The sequence below is a fragment of the Xyrauchen texanus genome, chromosome 3 (assembly GCF_025860055.1).
Source record: "Xyrauchen texanus isolate HMW12.3.18 chromosome 3, RBS_HiC_50CHRs, whole genome shotgun sequence".
In the NCBI taxonomy this organism is placed as follows: Eukaryota; Metazoa; Chordata; class Actinopteri; order Cypriniformes; family Catostomidae; genus Xyrauchen; species Xyrauchen texanus.
This window is the reverse complement of record NC_068278.1, coordinates 59,453,756-59,473,258: the sequence shown is the minus strand read 5'-3', so window position 1 is coordinate 59,473,258 and position 19,503 is coordinate 59,453,756. Positions and strand designations below refer to the sequence as shown.

General features: G+C 43.1%; 1 protein-coding gene across 1 annotated transcript in view; it reads left to right on the top strand.

Annotated features, from left to right (window-relative positions):
• LOC127625353 (citron rho-interacting kinase-like) overlaps positions 1 to 19,503 on the top strand; it is a 115,081-nt gene that overhangs the window by 76,160 nt on the left and 19,418 nt on the right. Inside the window, exons 31-37 of the mRNA XM_052100612.1 lie at positions 1,206 to 1,398; positions 2,569 to 2,736; positions 9,008 to 9,067; positions 12,431 to 12,568; positions 14,196 to 14,376; positions 14,553 to 14,644; positions 15,543 to 15,647. Of these exons, the coding sequence (XP_051956572.1) occupies positions 1,206 to 1,398; positions 2,569 to 2,736; positions 9,008 to 9,067; positions 12,431 to 12,568; positions 14,196 to 14,376; positions 14,553 to 14,644; positions 15,543 to 15,647 (937 nt within the window). The remainder of the gene's footprint in view (positions 1 to 1,205; positions 1,399 to 2,568; positions 2,737 to 9,007; positions 9,068 to 12,430; positions 12,569 to 14,195; positions 14,377 to 14,552; positions 14,645 to 15,542; positions 15,648 to 19,503) is intronic.

The following is a 19,503-nucleotide window of genomic DNA, read 5'->3' as shown; positions in this document are numbered from 1 at the left end:
TTGGGAAAAAATATTGTATTTAGTTTATTTTCCTTTAATAGAGAAAAGAAATATTCTGAGAAAAAAACATTTTGAAAAAAAAATTGTGGGAGAGAAAGAGGGGAAAAACAATTAGTAGGACCGGCTCAGGAAGGCACTGACACCTAAAAACAAAAATATTCATACTGTACGTGCTGCTCATATCTGTGTTATACATTTTCATGCATTCGCTTTTTTACATTTTAACATCGTACACTTAATTCCCTTTAAATTTGCACAAAACCGGCGAAAGACCGTCCGTTACAGCTACATTTAGCATTGTCCCATTTCAAAAAGATCGCCCAAAATGCATCTTAAAATGAAGATAATGAAATTCCTTCAGTTTACACTTGAAAACATCAACAAACACGAAAGAAGCGCCTGTTTTTAATTTGCATAAGGAAGAAAATAATAAACGCAGCTGAAAATAATAAAGACAGTGGGTGGGATGCCGTCGCAGACATCAAAGGAGACGTGCTACAGTCACGTAGTGTCCACTAGCCTTAAAACCGAATCGGGAATCTCCCAAAACCGATTATTTTTTTTCTCCCCAAATTTGGAACGCCCAATTCCCAATGCGCTCTTAAGTCCTCGTGGTGGCGTAGTGACTCAATCCGGGTGACGGAGGACGAATCTCAGTTGCCTCCGCGTCTGAGACCGTCAATCCGCGCATCTGATCACGTTACTTGTTGAGCACGTTACCGTGGAGACGTAGTGCGTGTGGAGGCTTCACGCTATTCTCCGCGATCCGCGCACAACTCCACACGCCCCACCGAGAGCGAGAACCACATTATAGCGACCACGAGGAGGTTACCCCATGTGACTCTACCCTCCCTAGCAACCAGGCCAATTTGGTTGCTAAGGAGACCTGACTGGAGTCACTCAGCACATGCTGGATTCAAACTCGCGATTCCAGGTACGCTAGTCAGCGTCAATACTCGCTGAGATACCCGGACCCCCCAAAATTTACACAGTCTCTGGAAAAAAAGCCTAAATATCTCAAGAAATTACTTGGTAATATTACGTAACTACATCTAAATAATACGGGTAAAGTTTAGGGTTAATACCTAATAATTACCGTAGTGCTACCCAACTTTCAGTTTTATAAATGTATTAGTATATGTTGAAATGTTAGCGGACTCTATTTATTGTATTAACCAAAAATGTCTGTCCTCTGTCTGTCATAGGGCATATTCGGGCGGCGTCGTGAGGAGGTGGGCGTCACCGCTAATGGGGCGACATTGATTTCATCTCAGCCCACCATGCCCGTACCGTACAGCGACATGAAAGCGGCTCTGGAGAAAGAGAGAACGCGCTGTTCTGAGCTGGAGGACGCGCTGCAGAAGATGAGGATCGAGCTGCGCACACTACGAGATGAAGGTGAGAGCTCTGTTAGCTTGTCCCGTATCCCATTTTGGAATGCCCAATTCGCACTACTTAGTAGGTCCTTGTGGTGGCGCGGTTACTCGCCTCAATCCGGATGGCGGAGGACCAGTCTCAGTTGCCTCCGCTTCTGAGACGGCCAATCCGTGCATCTGATCACGTGACTCGATGTGCATCCGCGGAGACTCACAGCATGTGGGGGCTCATGCTACTCTCCACGATCCACACACAACTCACCACACACCCCATTGAGAGAACCACTAATCACCACCACGAGGAGGTTACCCCATGTGACTCTACCCTCCCTAGCAACCAGGCCAATTTGGTTGCTAAGGAGACCTGACTGGAGTCACTCACCGCACGCCCCATTCAGAGCGAGAACCACTAATCACCACCACGAGGAGGTTACCCCATGTGACTCTACCCTCCCTAGCAACCGGGCCAATTTGGTTGCTAAGGAGACCTGACTGGAGTCACTCACCACACGCCCCATTGAGAGCGAGAACCACTAATCACCACCACGAGGAGGTTACCCCATGTGACTCTACCCTCCCTAGCAACCGGGCCAATTTGGTTGCTAAGGAGACCTGACTGGAGTCACTCAGCACGCCCTGGATTCAAACTCGCGACTCCAGGTGTGATAGTCAGCGTCAATACTCGCTACAAGTTACCCAGACCCCCTCAAATCAACCATTCTTGATCGTAGGTCTTCTGAGATCTCTTTCCAGTGAGGCATGAATGATTATTAGTGTTTGTGTGTTGTTAGTTTAAGCACATTGTGTTTGTCTATACTTGTGACTTTAGTGAAGCTGAGATCACATTATGAGCAATTAATGCAGAAAAACAGCTAATTCTAAAGGGTTCACATACTTTTTCTTGCCACTCTATATGCAAATGTTTGAAACACAAAATTACACTTATATTTATTGTTTACATGCATAAGTAGTATTTACAATGATTTGTTGAGCACATGCTAAAAACCGGTACTGTCTCTTTAAGAAAACCGGCATTTCTGTAAATGAGCGCATATTAATGAGAGAGGACTCAAATGACATCTGTGCCTTAGCCGTGCAATGCGTGATTAGAATTTAATGTTTATTTTTTGAGTTGTTTTGTAGAACATTTTTAGACATTGTTTGACTATCTCTCTCTGTCTTCCTCTCCTAGCGGCACATTTTAAAGTCCAGGAGCACGTGGCTCCATCTACACCGGCGTCGGCACGTCAGCAGATCCTCATGTCGGCTATTGTGAAATCTCCAGAGCGTCAGCCGAACCCCAGCAGTCTGCTAAACCCGTCCAGCTCGGCCCGACGCAAAGAGAACTCCACACCGGATGGTCAGTACTGTAACGCTCGTGTAACACCAGACATCAGTTCCCCTGAAGTTCACACAGGTGTTCTAGCAGAGGAACCACAGGTGGAGTTCAACACATTCACTATAAACACACTTAAAAACACAGAGGTTTTATTTTCAACTCTAGAACTGTTGTTTTATCATTTCAAACATAACTAACTTTAACGTTTTGCTCGTTCTCACTCTTTTGACGAAACCATGGTGGGAACGCAAAACTTATTACGTGGGAACGCAAAACTTATTACGTGGGAACGCAAACTATTGTGAGGGAACGCAAAACTTATTACATGGGAACGCAAAACTATTGTGAGGGAACGCAAAACTTATTACGTGGGAACGCAAAACTTATTACGTGGGAACGCAAACTATTGTGAGAGAACGCAAAACTTATTACATGGGAACGCAAAACTATTGTGAGGGAACGCAAAACTGTTGTGAGGGAACGCAAAACTTATTACGTGGGAACGCAAACTATTGTGAGGGAACGCAAAACTATTGTGAGGGAACGCAAACTATTGTGAGGGAACGCAAACTATTGTGAGGGAACGCAAACTATTGTGAGGGAACGCAAAACTTATTACATGGGAACGCAAAACTGTTGTGAGGGAACGCAAAACTTATTACGTGGGAACGCAAAACTTATTACGTGGGAACGCAAAAGTTATTACGTGGGAACGGAAACTATTGTGAGGGAACGCAAACTATTGTGAGGGAACGCAAAACTTATTACATGGGAACGCAAACTATTGTGAGGGAACGCAAACTATTGTGAGGGAACGCAAAACTGTTGTGAGGGAACGCAAAACTTATTACGTGGGAACGCAAAACTATTGTGAGGGAACGCAAAACTTATTACGTGGGAACGCAAAACTATTGTGAGGGAACGCAAAACTTATTACGTGGGAACGCAAACTATTGTGAGGGAACGCAAAACTATTGTGAGGGAATGCAAAACTATTGTGAGGGAATGCAAAACTTATTACGTGGGAACGCAAACTATTGTGAGGGAACGCAAAACTATTGTGAGGGAACGCAAAACTTATTACGTGGGAACGCAAACTATTGTGAGGGAACGCAAAACTATTGTGAGGGAATGCAAAACTATTGTGAGGGAACGCAAAACTTATTACGTGGGAACGCAAACTATTGTGAGGGAATGCAAAACTATTGTGAGGGAACGCAAAACTTATTACGTGGGAACGCAAACTATTGTGAGGGAACGCAAAACTATTGTGAGGGAATGCAAAACTATTGTGAGGGAATGCAAAACTATTGTGAGGGAATGCAAAACTATTGTGAGGGAACGCAAACTATTGTGAGGGAACGCAAAACTTATTACGTGGGAACGCAAACTATTGTGAGGGAACGCAAACTATTGTGAGGGAACGCAAAACTTATTACGTGGGAACGCAAACTATTGTGAGGGAATGCAAAACTATTGTGAGAGAACGCAAAACTTATTAGGTGGGAACGCAAACTATTGTGAGGGAACGCAAAACTTATTAGGTGGGAACGCAAACTATTGTGAGGGAATGCAAAACTATTGTGAGAGAACGCAAAACTTATTACGTGGGAACGCAAACTATTGTGAGGGAACGCAAAACTATTGTGAGAGAACGCAAAACTTATTACGTGGGAACGCAAACTATTGTGAGGGAACGCAAAACTATTGTGAGGGAACGCAAAACTTATTACGTGGGAACGCAAACTATTGTGAGGGAACGCAAAACTATTGTGAGGGAACGCAAAACTTATTACGTGGGAACGCAAACTATTGTGAGGGAATGCAAAACTATTGTGAGAGAACGCAAAACTTATTAGGTGGGAACGCAAACTATTGTGAGGGAATGCAAAACTATTGTGAGGGAATGCAAAACTTATTACGTGGGAACGCAAAACTATTGTGAGGGAACGCAAAACTTATTACGTGGGAACGCAAACTATTGTGAGGGAACACAAACTATTGTGAGGGAATGCAAACTATTGTGAGGGAACCCAAAACTATTGCGAGGGAACGCAAACTATTGCGAGGGAACCCAAAACTATTGTGAGGGAACGCAAACTATTGTGAGGGAACCCAAAACTATTGCGAGGGAACGCAAAACTATTGTGAGGGAACGCAAAACTATTGTGAGGGAACGCAAAACTATTGTGAGGGAACCCAAAACTATTGCGAGGGAACCCAAAACTATTGTGAGGGAACGCAAAACTATTGTGAGGGAACGCAAAACTATTGTGAGGGAACGCAAAACTATTGTGAGGGAACGCAAACTATTGTGAGGGAACGCAAACTATTGTGAGGGAACGCAAAACTTATTACGTGGGAACGCAAAACTTATTACGTGGGAACGCAAAACTATTGTGAGGGAACGCAAAACTATTGTGAGGGAACGCAAAACTTATTACGTGGGAACGCAAACTATTGTGAGGGAACGCAAAACTATTGTGAGGGAACGCAAAACTATTGTGAGGGAACGCAAAACTTATTACGTGGGAACGCAAACTATTGTGAGGGAACGCAAAACTATTGTGAGGGAACGCAAACTATTGTGAGGGAACGCAAAACTATTGTGAGGGAACACAAAACTTATTACGTGGGAACACAAAACTTATTACGTGGGAACGCAAAACTTATTACGTGGGAACGCAAAACTGTTGTGAGGGAACGCAAACTATTGTGAGGGAACGCAAAACTATTGTGAGGGAACACAAAACTTATTACGTGGGAACACAAAACTTATTACGTGGGAACGCAAAACTTATTACGTGGGAACGCAAAACTATTGTGAGGGAACGCAAAACTATTGTGAGGGAACGCAAAACTTATTACGTGGGAACGCAAACTATTGTGAGGGAACGCAAAACTATTGTGAGGGAACGCAAAACTATTGTGAGGGAACGCAAAACTTATTACGTGGGAACGCAAACTATTGTGAGGGAACGCAAACTATTGTGAGGGAACGCAAAACTTATTACGTGGGAACGCAAAACTTATTACGTGGGAACGCAAAACTATTGTGAGGGAACGCAAAACTATTGTGAGGGAACGCAAAACTTATTACGTGGGAACGCAAACTATTGTGAGGGAACGCAAAACTATTGTGAGGGAACGCAAAACTATTGTGAGGGAACGCAAAACTTATTACGTGGGAACGCAAACTATTGTGAGGGAACGCAAAACTATTGTGAGGGAACGCAAACTATTGTGAGGGAACGCAAAACTATTGTGAGGGAACACAAAACTTATTACGTGGGAACACAAAACTTATTACGTGGGAACGCAAAACTTATTACGTGGGAACGCAAAACAGTTGTGAGGGAACGCAAACTATTGTGAGGGAACGCAAAACTATTGTGAGGGAACACAAAACTTATTACGTGGGAACACAAAACTTATTACGTGGGAACGCAAACCTCATTACGAGGAAACGCAAAACTGTTGTGAGGGAACGCAAAACTTATTACGTGGGAACGCAAAACTATTGTGAGGGAACACAAAACTATTGTGAGGGAACACAAAACTTATTACGTGGGAACGCAAACCTCATTACGAGGGAACGCAAAACTATTGTGAGGGAACGCAAAACTTATTACGTGGGAACGCAAACTATTGTGAGGGAATGCAAAACTATTGTGAGAGAACGCAAAACTTATTAGGTGGGAACGCAAACTATTGTGAGGGAATGCAAAACTATTGTGAGGGAATGCAAAACTTATTACGTGGGAACGCAAAACTATTGTGAGGGAACGCAAAACTTATTACGTGGGAACGCAAACTATTGTGAGGGAACACAAACTATTGTGAGGGAATGCAAACTATTGTGAGGGAACCCAAAACTATTGCGAGGGAACGCAAACTATTGCGAGGGAACCCAAAACTATTGTGAGGGAACGCAAACTATTGTGAGGGAACCCAAAACTATTGCGAGGGAACGCAAAACTATTGTGAGGGAACGCAAAACTATTGTGAGGGAACGCAAAACTATTGTGAGGGAACCCAAAACTATTGCGAGGGAACCCAAAACTATTGTGAGGGAACGCAAAACTTATTACGTGGGAACGCAAAACTATTGTGAGGGAACGCAAAACTATTGTGAGGGAACGCAAAACTATTGTGAGGGAACGCAAACTATTGTGAGGGAACGCAAACTATTGTGAGGGAACGCAAAACTTATTACGTGGGAACGCAAAACTTATTACGTGGGAACGCAAAACTATTGTGAGGGAACGCAAAACTATTGTGAGGGAACGCAAAACTTATTACGTGGGAACGCAAACTATTGTGAGGGAACGCAAAACTATTGTGAGGGAACGCAAAACTATTGTGAGGGAACGCAAAACTTATTACGTGGGAACGCAAACTATTGTGAGGGAACGCAAAACTATTGTGAGGGAACGCAAACTATTGTGAGGGAACGCAAAACTATTGTGAGGGAACACAAAACTTATTACGTGGGAACACAAAACTTATTACGTGGGAACGCAAAACTTATTACGTGGGAACGCAAAACTGTTGTGAGGGAACGCAAACTATTGTGAGGGAACGCAAAACTATTGTGAGGGAACACAAAACTTATTACGTGGGAACACAAAACTTATTACGTGGGAACGCAAACCTCATTACGAGGAAACGCAAAACTGTTGTGAGGGAACGCAAAACTTATTACGTGGGAACGCAAAACTATTGTGAGGGAACACAAAACTATTGTGAGGGAACACAAAACTTATTACGTGGGAACGCAAACCTCATTACGAGGGAACGCAAAACTATTGTGAGGGAACACAAAACTATTGTGAGAGAACGCAAAACTTATAACGTGGGAACGCAAAACTTATTACGTGGGAACGCAAAACTGTTGTGAGGGAACGCAAAACTTATAACGTGGGAACGCAAAACTTATTACGTGGGAACGCAAAACTGTTGTGAGGGAACGCAAAACTTATAACGTGGGAACGCAAAACTTATTACGTGGGAACGCAAACTATTGTGAGGGAACGCAAAACTTATTACGTGGGAACGCAAACTATTGTGAGGGAACGCAAACTATTGTGAGGGAACCCAAAACTATTGCGAGGGAACGCAAACTATTGCGAGGGAACCCAAAACTATTGTGAGGGAACGCAAACTATTGCGAGGGAACCCAAAACTATTGTGAGGGAACGCAAAACTTATTACGTGGGAACGCAAACTATTGTGAGGGAACGCAAACTATTGTGAGGGAACGCAAAACTATTGTGAGGGAACGCAAACTATTGTGAGGGAACGCAAAACTATTGTGAGGGAACACAAAACTTATTACGTGGGAACGCAAACCTCATTACGAGGGAACGCAAAACTGTTGTGAGGGAACGCAAAACTTATTACGTGGGAACGCAAAACTTATTACGTGGGAACGCAAAACTATTGTGAGGGAACACAAAACTATTGTGAGGGAACACAAAACTTATTACGTGGGAACGCAAACCTCATTACGAGGGAACGCAAAACTGTTGTGAGGGAACACAAAACTTATTACATGGGAACGCAAAACTATTGTGAGGGAACGCAAAACTATTGTGAGAGAACGCAAAACTTATAACGTGGGAACGCAAAACTTATTACGTGGGAACGCAAAACTGTTGTGAGGGAACGCAAAACTTATAACGTGGGAACGCAAAACTTATTACGTGGGAACGCAAAACTGTTGTGAGGGAACGCAAAACTGTTGCGAGGGAACGCAAAACTTATAACGTGGGAACGCAAAACTTATTACGTGGGAACGCAAAACTATTGTGAGGGAACGCAAAACTATTGTGAGAGAACGCAAAACTTATAACGTGGGAACGCAAAACTTATTACGAGGGAACGCGCAAAACTGTTATGAAAATGTTATAGTATTTAAACATCGTGGTAGTATTTGATGCCTTGAGTTTGAGCTAATAAAAAATAATCCATGGCTTTAGATTAATGAGAAACTGTTATGTGTCACCACTGAGAATGACTAAAAACTATTTGAATGAGAGTGAATGGAGCGCGAAGTGTCGTGCGACCGCCCCTTAACACTATTGAGAATTTGGGGTTTAAATGTGCTTGTTATTCAAAATATATTCTCCTGTTTTTGTCCTTCCATGTTTCCTTCCCTCAATTCTTTTGATCTATCTCTCTCTTATTTATTATATATATTATACTATTGTTGTGAAATGTGGCAAATATGTGTCCAAATGGTTGTCTGGTTGTGTCTGTCCTTCTCTTTCTCTCACTGTGTTCCACTCAGTCAAATCGGAGTGTTGTTTCTCTTCTACTCTTTCAGAGAAGAGGAGGGTCACGTTTGAAAGTAAGTCTGTCTCTATCTCTCTCTCTCTTCAGCTCTCTCTCTCTCTCTCTCAGATGAGTTATATTGCTCTCAGGTTTATACACTTAGGTCAAACATCTCGTTTTTAACCGATTTACCGTTTACACCTGCTATGAACCTCGTGCGACTGAGCGTGTCCCCTCCTAATAAACAAATTATGCAAATATATATTTAGAGCAAATAGTGTTCATAAAATGTTTTATTTGCACATATGTGGACAGCGGGACTAAGTTGTGAAATTTTTAATAATACCAAGCTATACGGGGTCTGAGTATCTCAGCGAGTATTGACGCTGGCTATCACACCAGAGTCACGAGTTCGAATCCAGGGCGTGCTGAGTGACTCCAGTCAGGTCTCCTTAGCAACCAAATTGGCCCGGTTGCTAGGGAGGGTAGAGACCTCCTCGTGGTCGCTATAATGTGGTTCTCGCTCTCGGTGGGGCGTGTGGTGAGTTGTGCGTGGATGCCGCGGAGAATAGCGTGAAGCCTCCACACGTGCTACGTCTCCACGGTAACACGCTCAACAAGCCACTTGAGATTCATCCTCCGCCACCCGGATTGAGGCCGGGGGGGCAAATTTTAGGAGTGAATGCACTTAACTGCATAGAGAGCTATAGGATGTTCCCTTGTTCCCTATTTAGTGCATGACTTAACCTCCAGTGTGCTGTCTGGATGCTCCCTTGCTCCCTAATTAGTGCATGACTTAACCCCCAGTGTGCTGTCTGTCTGCACTGGTCTCAGAACAGTTATAGGAGAGCTATAGGATGGTCCCTTGCTCCCTATTTAGTGCATGACTTAACCTCCAGTGTGCTGTCTGTCTGCACTGGTCTCAGAACAGTTATAGGAGAGCTATAGGATGCTCCCTTGCTCCCTATTTAGTGCATGACTTAACCCCCAGTGTGCTGTCTGTCTGCACTGGTCTCAGAACAGTTATAGGAGAGCTATAGGATGCTCCCTTGCTCCCTATTTAGTGCATGACTTAACCTCCAGTGTTCTGTCTGTCTGCACTGGTCTCAGCACAGTTATAGGAGAGCTATAGGATGCTACCTTGCTCCCTATTTAGTGCATGACTTAACCTCCAGTGTTCTGTCTGTCTGCACTGGTCTCAGCACAGTTATAGGAGAGCTATAGGATGCTCCCTTGCTCCCTATTTAGTGCATGACTTAACCTCCAGTGTGCTGTCTGTCTGCACTGATCTCAGAACAGTTATAGAGAGCTATAGGATGCTCCCTTGCTCCCTATTTAGTGCATGACTTAACCTCCAGTGTGCTGTCTGTCTGCACTGATCTCAGAACAGTTATAGAGAGCTATAGGATGCTCCCTTGCTCCCTATTTAGTGCATGACTTAACCTCCAGTGTGCTGTCTGTCTGCACTGGTCTCAGAACAGTTATAGAGAGCTATAGGATGCTCCCTTGCTCCCTATTTAGTGCATGACTTAACCTCCAGTGTGCTGTCTGTCTGCACTGGTCTCAGAACAGTTATAGGAGAGTTATAGGATGCTCCCTTGCTCCCCTATTTAGTGAATGACTTAACCTCCAGTGTGCTGTCTGTCTGCACTGGTCTCAGAACAGTTTGAAATGCACCTTGTTATCATCATAACTCCATATAAAGCCTCTGAAAGACACATTTTCCAGCTTTTGGATGAATATAGTTATTCTCAGTGTGATAATGTACAGTACATTATCATTATATAGTACATTAAGGACGAAATGCGTTAAAGTACACATTAGTGTACATTGCGTTTTGCGATAAATCACTCAAATTTGAAAAATGGCATATCGGCTGAAACTAGAGACTCTAAACTTACGACTCAAACGGGTTTTCGATGTTAAAACGTAATTGGGTTTTTTACCAGATGTAGTTTTGTTGGTGTTTCTCCCGCTGTGGTCAGCACCATGTTGTTTTGTCACATGACTGATTCGGTACGTCGAAAGTTTAACCCTTTACTGACAGCCCAGAGTCTCCTGAACTGAGATCAGTCAGTTTAAATGAATTTAAATTCTGCATAGCGTATAGCGAAGACAAAGCATCGTGCAATTGGAAAGTATTCAGACCCTTAACTCTGCACTTACTTGAAGCACCTTTGGCAGCGATTACAGCCTCGAGTCTTTTTGGGGTATGATGCGACAAGCTTTGCACACCTGGATTTGGGGATATTCTGGCATTCTTCCCTGCAGATCCTCTCAAGCTCTGTCAGGTTGGATGGGGACCGTCGGTGCACAGCCATGTTCAGGTCTCTCCAGAGATGTTCGATTGGGTTCAAGTCCGGGCTCTGGTTGGGACACTCAAGGACATTCACAGAGTTGTCCCGAAGCCACTTTTGTGTTGTCTTGGCTGTGTGCTTTGGGTCATTGCCCTGTTGGAAGGTGAACCTGCGGTCCGGTCTGAGCTCCTGAGCGCTCTAGACCAGTTGTTCATTAAGGATATCTCTATATTTTGCTGCATTCAGATTTCCTTCATCCCTGACCAGTCCCCAAGTACCTGCCACTGAAAGCACCCCCACAGCATCATGCAACCACCACCATGCTTCACCGTTGGGATAGTATTGGCCAGGTAATGAGCGTTGCCTGGTTTCCTCCAGACATGACGCTTGCCATTCAGGCCAAAGAGTTCAATCTTGTTTCTCACAATCTGAGAGTCCTTTAGGTGCTTTATTATGTGTCTTGCACTGAGGAGAGGCGTCCGTCTGGACACTCTGCCATAAAGCCCAGATCGGTGGAGTGTTGCAGTGATGGTCGTCCTTCTGCAAGTTTCTCCCGTCTCCACTCATGATCTCAGGAGCTCAACCAGAGTGACCATCATCTTCACGGTCACCTCTCTTACCAAGGCCCTTCTCCCACGATTGCTCAGTTTGGATGGGTGACCCGCTTTAAGAAGAGTCCTGATTGTCCTAAACTTCTATTTAAATATTATAGAGGCCACGGTGCTCTTGGGAACCTTCAATGCAGCCACATTTTATTTTTGTAGCCTTCCCCAGATCTGTGCCTTTTGAGGTCTCCAGGTAGTTCCTTTGACCTCATGGCTTGTTTTTTGCTCTGATATGCATTAACAGCTATAATACATTATATAAACGGATGTGTGCCTTTCCAAATCATGTCCGATTAATTGGATTTGCCACAGGTGACTCCAATCAAAGTGTAGAATCATCTCAAGGATGATCCAGAGAAATGGGATGCACCTGAGATCAATTTCAAGTGTCATCGCAAAGGGTCTGAATACTTATGTCAGTGTGCAACAGCAATGCTGTTCTGCTGCTGTTGCCAGATGATTGTTTTTAAGCTACACCCTTTTGTGAGATAAAATCAAATATACTTTATAATTTTGTCTTTGTCTCTCTCTCTGTAGAGTACGGGCGTCGTGTGAAGGAGAGGATGCATCATAATATTCCTCATCGTTTCACCGTGGGTTTGAATATGAGAGCAGCGAAGTGTGCCGTCTGTCTGGACACGGTGCACTTCGGCCGACAAGCTGCAACCTGCCTTGGTACACACACACACACACACACACACACACACAAATAACATACTAGGGTTTAGGAACCAAGAACTGGTTTTATTCAGAACCGTATCCGTATGTAGAGTGGTGATGGCTTAGTGGGCTAAAGCACATAACTTGTAATCAGAATGTTGCTGGTTTGATCCCCACAGTCACCACCATTGTGTCCTTGAGTAAGGCACTTAACTCCAGGTTGCTCCGGGGATTGTTCCTGTAGTAAGAGCATTGTAGGTCGCTTTGGGAAAAAGCGTCTGCCAAATGCGTAAATGTAAAGGTATAATTTTTATGACTTTCAGTTCCGTTAACGGTACTTTAACGTGCCATTTGTCCGCCGATGTGAATGAATTCCTGCAACGCTATTCAATGGCAGCGCTGCCCCTCTACTGAGTCTACAGAGCCAAATTACTAAAGGGATTAATGTAAAGGAGGCGGCGAGAACCGGCTTGACAATACAAATAATATTTTAATGATTAAACTGAACTAAAAAGACAAACATACAAACAGGTGTCGGACAGCTGTCCGTAATGCTCTCTCTCTGTCACACAGCCGTCTCGTCGGCCCTTATCCCTCTCGAGCTAGGTGCCGGGTGTGCGGAATCACGACCCGACCCCGCCCTGCCACATTCCTCCCCGTTCTCTCCTTTCCCTGGTGGGGGGGCGTGCCTTGCGCCCCATCTGCCGACAGGTCATCCCTGTCAACCTGGATCAGGGGAGGGAAACCAAAAAAATTGCAGCACCTACACACCGTAATGGTGTTTGAGCCAAATTAATAGAACATTTAAAAAGACAGGGAAAGGCCAACACAGAGCGGCAGCGGAAGAATGTACTCACCGGTTCTCCGATATGCCGTAGTTTGGTCCTCAGCCACTCCTCCACTACCAATGGACGACAGCCGCGGCTCCCCGGGCGGATCGGAGGCAGTCCTCCGGCCCCTGGCGGACGGAACGCCCGACGCGTTTTTGATGGACGGTAGGGGTCTCCCCCGCCCCTGGCAGCGGTAACCGCTCCAGGCGGTTGGTTGGGAGCTCCTTCTCCCCTCGCGGTCGGCCGCCGTTCCTCCGCTTCCAGGTGGCCGGGCTCCTCCGTCCTCCGGCGGCTGCTTTTTAGTTAATAAATGTAGGCAGGGCTGGACTGGGAAGAGAAATCGGCCAGGGATTTTGCCTCGCAACTGACCCAAATGTGTTCGCTGTCCTTTTCTGCATATTGCGGCACCGTTTTGTGGCCGACGCTACGGCTCATTTTAGCTTATCGCAGCACATTTCGTGGCCGACCCACCGGCCCGCTCATTTCTCAAAATTGACAGTCCGCCCCAATCGGCCCCGAAGTGCGTCAGCCCACCCGGGAAAATGCCCGTTATGCCAGATTACCAGCCCAGCCCTGCATATAGTTGATATGATGTTTTTATTTAAAATATCTGCTCTGATAAAATCTGATGTCATCATTTGGTAACCGGCTGCTGAGGGCAGGAAATTAAACAAAAATATACATAAAAAAAAAAAAAAATGTAACACACAAAAACAGTCCAGCACACACACATGAACATTTTAGGATGAACATTCATGCTTTATCTTCTTCTGAAATGTTTCCGTCTCATCTCTCCTGTCTTTCTCGTTCAGAGTGTCGTACTCTGTGTCACCCGAAGTGTTCTCCGTGTCTGCCGGCGACCTGCGGTCTCCCCGCTGAGTACGCCACACACTTCACTGAGGCTCTGTGCAGAGATAAAGCCAGCTCGCCCGCCCTGCAGGTGAAAGAGGCGTCGGGTCACGTAAGACTGGAGGGATGGATGAAACAACCCAGGTGTGTGACGCACTGCTCATATCGTACGATTCAAACTGGACTGCAGATTAGAGTGCAAGAACGAAATTCTGTCATCTCTGACTCACCCTCATGTCGTTCCAAACCCTTCTTACATTCCTGATGCATAATATGTATCAGGAATGCAAGTTGACGTGTGCTGTGTTTTTGCCCTGTAGGAATGGAAAGAGGGGCCAGCAGGGTTGGGAGAGGAAGTATGTCGTTCTGGATGGAACCAAAGTTTCAATCTATGAGTCTGAACTGACTGAAGGTATACATTGTTCTGTGTGAGTGTGTGTGTGTGTGTGTGTGTGATGTATATGAGTGTGTGTGATGTGTGTGTGTGTGATGTGATGTGTGTGTGTGTGTGTGTGTGTGATGTGTGTGTGTGTGTGTGTGTGTGTGTGTGTGTGTGTGTGTGTGATGTATATGAGTGTGTGTGTGTGTGTGTGTGTGATGTATATGAGTGTGTGTGTGTGTGTGTGTGTGTGTGTGTGTGTGTGATGTATGTGAGTGTGTGTGTGTGTGTGTGTGTGTGTGTGATGTATATGAGTGTGTGTGTGTGTGTGTGATGTATGTGTGTGTGTGTGTGTGTGTGTGTGTGTGATGTATATGAGTGTGTGTGTGTGTGATGTATATGAGTGTGTGTGTGTGTGTGTGATGTGATGTGAGAGTGTGTGTGTGAGAGTGTGTGTGTGAGAGTGCGTGTGTGTGTGTGAGTGTGTGTGTGTGTGTAATGGTGTGCGTGCGTGCGTGCGTGCTTGCGTGTGTGTGTGAGTGTGTGTGTGTGTGTGTGTAATGGTGTGAGTGTGTGTGAGTGTGAGAGAGTGCGTGTGAGTGCGTGCGTGTGTGTAATGGTGTGTGCGTGTGAGCGTGTGTGTGTGTGTGTGTGTGCGTGTGTGAGTGTGTGTGTGTGTGTGTAATGGTGTGAGTGTGAGAGAGTGCGTGTGAGTGCGTGCGTGTGTGTAATGGTGTGTGTGTGTGTGAGCGTGTGCGTGTGTGTGTGTGTGTAATGGTGTGAGTGTGTGTGTGAGTGTGTGTGTGTGTGTGTGTGTGTGTGAGTGTGTGTGTGTGTGTGTAATGGTGTGAGTGTGTGTGTGAGTGTGTGTGTGTGTGTGTGTAATGAAAACTTAAATGCGTGTAATAATGAAACTGTGTATGTATTTCAGACTGTGTGAAGCCGCAGGAGGAGTTCGAGTTGTGTTTACCTGACGGTGAGGTGACGGTACACGGAGCTGTCGGAGCCTCTGAGCTCATCAACACGGCTAAATCAGGTCAGGATGAAACATGCGTGCGTTTATTAGAGCTAGCGTATAAACATTATGATGTCAGAAACATGCCAACAATAGAGCGATGAAGAAAGAGTCATGCATAAATGCAGAGCGGGACGCGTCCCAAACATGTCAAGACGAGGAACAACTTCAACCCAGTTCTCGTTACTATAAAATGAATTATTCTTCACAAAACATTACAATTGTTACATTATATAACAATACAAATTAATGAAATACAATTATACAAATAAAATCAATATAAAGGCAGTGCAATAAATAATTATGTTAAAAAATATATATATATTATGTTATAATATTTAATAAAATATTACAGTTTACATTTATAAATAAACAATATTATTTATTATATAATGTATCATTATTCATTTTTTCTCATGAGTTTTTAATTGCATTAATAAGAATTTGGGTGGAAAATTATCTTGAAAATAGTGAAAAATAAAAATGCTTTTTTAAAACATTATACAGACGCATTAGTTATAATATAATAAAATATATAATTATTGTTTTTATACGTTATTATTTATTTCATAGTATATCATTTGCATTTACCATTTTTATTATATATATTTTTAATTACGTAATTGAAAATTTGGGTGGGAATTTGTCTAAATACATGTAAATACAAAAAATAACAATAAAAATGCTTTCATAAACACGCTACAGGACCCATCAAACTATCATTTTAATTATGATATTATAATTAGATATGATAATGCATTATTATTAGTGGTCAAGCCCCGAAACAGCAAAAGACCCCTATTGTTTTCGTTAGTGTTCCTATTATTATTATTATTATTATTATTATTATTATTATTATTACGCTCTTGAGTCTATGGCCGCCCATAGAACCACTTGTGGGAAAGTTATGAAATTTGGCGCACAGATAGAGCACAGTCTGATCTGTTACCACAGCAAATGTGGCGTCTCTAGCTCAAACCCTCTAGCGCCACCAACTGCCCAAATTTGCACTCATATTTATGTTAATAACATTTGAACCGTTAGTCTTAGAAACTAAATTTTGATATTTAATAGCACCCTATGACGTCATTTTGTGCCATTTTTAATTTTCTTAAAAAGCTACTATTTCAAAATCCTTTTGATTGTTTGTGGCACTCACGACAAAAAGAATACAATTTTGATAAACCAAACCGTTTTTGAATTGTGCTTCAACAAATTAAATGCGCAAAATTGAACTTGAGGCTGTATCTCCGCAATGCTTTGAGGGATTGGGACGAAACTTGGTACGTGTCATCACCATTAGGCCCTGAGGTTACCTGCAGAAGTTTGTCACACTGCCCCCTACTGGTGAGGAGTTAGCAAAAAAAGTTTGGTTTTTTTGGCTTATAACTCTTGAACACTTGCGAAAGTAACGAAAATTGTCGAACGATACCACATGTTCCTATGTCGGCCATTTTGGATATCGGCCATTTTTAATTTAGACATAAAATGCTGTATTTCAAGAACGACGTGGCGTGTCGTTACGAAACTCGGTATGTGTCTTTGGCACCACGCTCTGAAGGGACTCAAAGTTTCGGGACAGCGCCACCTCGTGGTCAAAAATTATAATGCGATTTCTAAAAATGCTAATAGCTATTGACTCCTTTCGCCTTCTGTCATGTGACTGATCTTGATATATTCCGTGGTTCATGCCGAGAACAATGATCCCAATTATGTCATGATCGAGCAATTTTCCTGTCCGCCATTTTTAAATGTTTTGAAAACCTACTTTTCCGAACTAGGCCGATTTGCATGAAAATTGGCCTGCATCATCTAGAGGCACTCACGACAAAAAGTTATTAACGGAGTTTTGATAAACCATACCGTTTTCGAATGGAACGCGCAAAGTTGAACTTGAGGCTGTATCTCCGCAACGCTTTGAGGGATGGGGACGAAACTTGGTACGTGTCATCACCATTAGGCCCTGAGGTTACCTGCAGCATTTTGGCACACTGCCCCCTACTGGTCAGGAGATATAAAAATTGCTATTTTGACTTATAACTCTTGAACACATTCCTGCATGAGAACCATCAAGCCCAGATACCACCTCAGCAGTTTCAGAACAGCACAACATACTGGAAATTTTTTTTAGAAGTTGCTGTATTTCGTTATTTTTAAAATAAATGTTTTTTTTTAAGATTGAAAGTTTACTTGTTCTAACTCCTCATACACTGTTCATCGGACTCTAACCAAAAACATGTCGAAAATCTTCTTTTGCTGCTCATGATGCCGATAATTGGCTTGACCCCGATGTCGCTGCTTGCAGCTATATTTATTATTATTATTATTATTATTATTATATGAAAATACATCATTATTTATTTTATATGTAATTATTTTTATACATTTTATCATTATTATTTATTACAATTTTTTTGTAACATTAATGAGAATTTGGGTGGGAAATTGTCTAAATACATTGTAAAACATTGTAAAACTTTATAGAACAATATACAGACACATCAAATGATCCTGTTATGATATAATAATGATAATATAATAATACTGTGTCATGATTATTTTATTACATTATTATTACTATTATTATTATTATTATTATACAAGTCAATATATAATTATTCATTTTATATGTAATAATTTTTATACATGATAATATATCAGTATTATTTATTATGATATTTTTATTTTTGTACCATTATATTCCACCCAAAATCTCATCAATGTCACAATGCGAAAAATGTAAGAAAATGGCCAATGGGAAGTCGACATTTTATAACCTGTGTGTGTGTTTCTCTTTGTGTCTGTGTGTGTCTGTGTGTGTATGTGTGTGAACCTGTGTGTGTATGCTTGTATGTATGTGTGTGTCTTTGTGTGTTTGTGTGTGTGTGTGTGTGTGTCTGTATGTGAACCTGTGTGTGTGTTTGTCTCTGTTTGTTTTTCTGTGTGTGTGAACCTGTGTGTGTCTCTGTGTGTGTTTGTTTGTGTGTGTGTGTGTGTTTGTTTGTCTGTGTGTGTATGTGTGTGAACCTGTGTGTTTGTTTGTCTGTTTGTTTTTCTGTGTGTGTGTCTCTGTGTGTGTTTGTCTGTGTGTGTGTGTGTGTGTGTCTGTGTCTCTGTGTGTGTGTGTGTGTGTGTGTGTGTGTGTGTGTGTGTGTCTGCGTCTCTGTGTGTGTCTGTCTGTGTGTGTGTGTGTTTGTTTGTCTGTGTGTGTGTGTGTGTGTGAACCTGTGTGTGTGTTTGTCTCTGTTTGTTTTTCTGTGTCTGTGTCTCTGTGTGTGTGTGTGTGTGTGTGTGTGTGTGTGTGTGTGTGTGTCTGCGTCTCTGTGTGTGTCTGTCTGTGTGTGTGTGTGTTTTTTTGTGTGTTTGTTTGTGTGTGTGTGCGTCTCTGTGTGTGTATGTGTGTCTCTGTGTTTGTTTGTGTGTGTGTGTGTGTGTGTGTGTGTGTCTCTTTGTGTGTGTGTGTGTGTGCGTGTGTGTGTGTGTTTGTGTGTCTGTGTTTGTGTCTCTGTGTATGTGTGTGTGTTTGTCTCTGTGTGTATGTTTGTCTCTGTGTGTGTGTGTCTCTGTGTGTGTCTGTGTGTGTGTGTGTGTGTGTGTGTTTGTCTCTGTGTGTATGTGTGTGTGTCTCTGTGTGTGTTTGTGTGTGTCTCTTTGTGTGTGTGTGTTTGTGTGTCTGCGTTTGTTTGTGTGTGTGTTTGTCTCTGTGTGTGTGTGTGTGTGTGTGTGTGTGTGTGTGTGTGTGTGTGAGTGTGTGTGTGTGTGAGTGTATGAGAGTGTGTGAGCGTGTATTTATCACTTTGTGGGGACCAAATGTCCCCATAGGGATAGTAAAACCCGAAATGTTTGACCTTGTGGGGACATTTTGTCGGTCCCCATG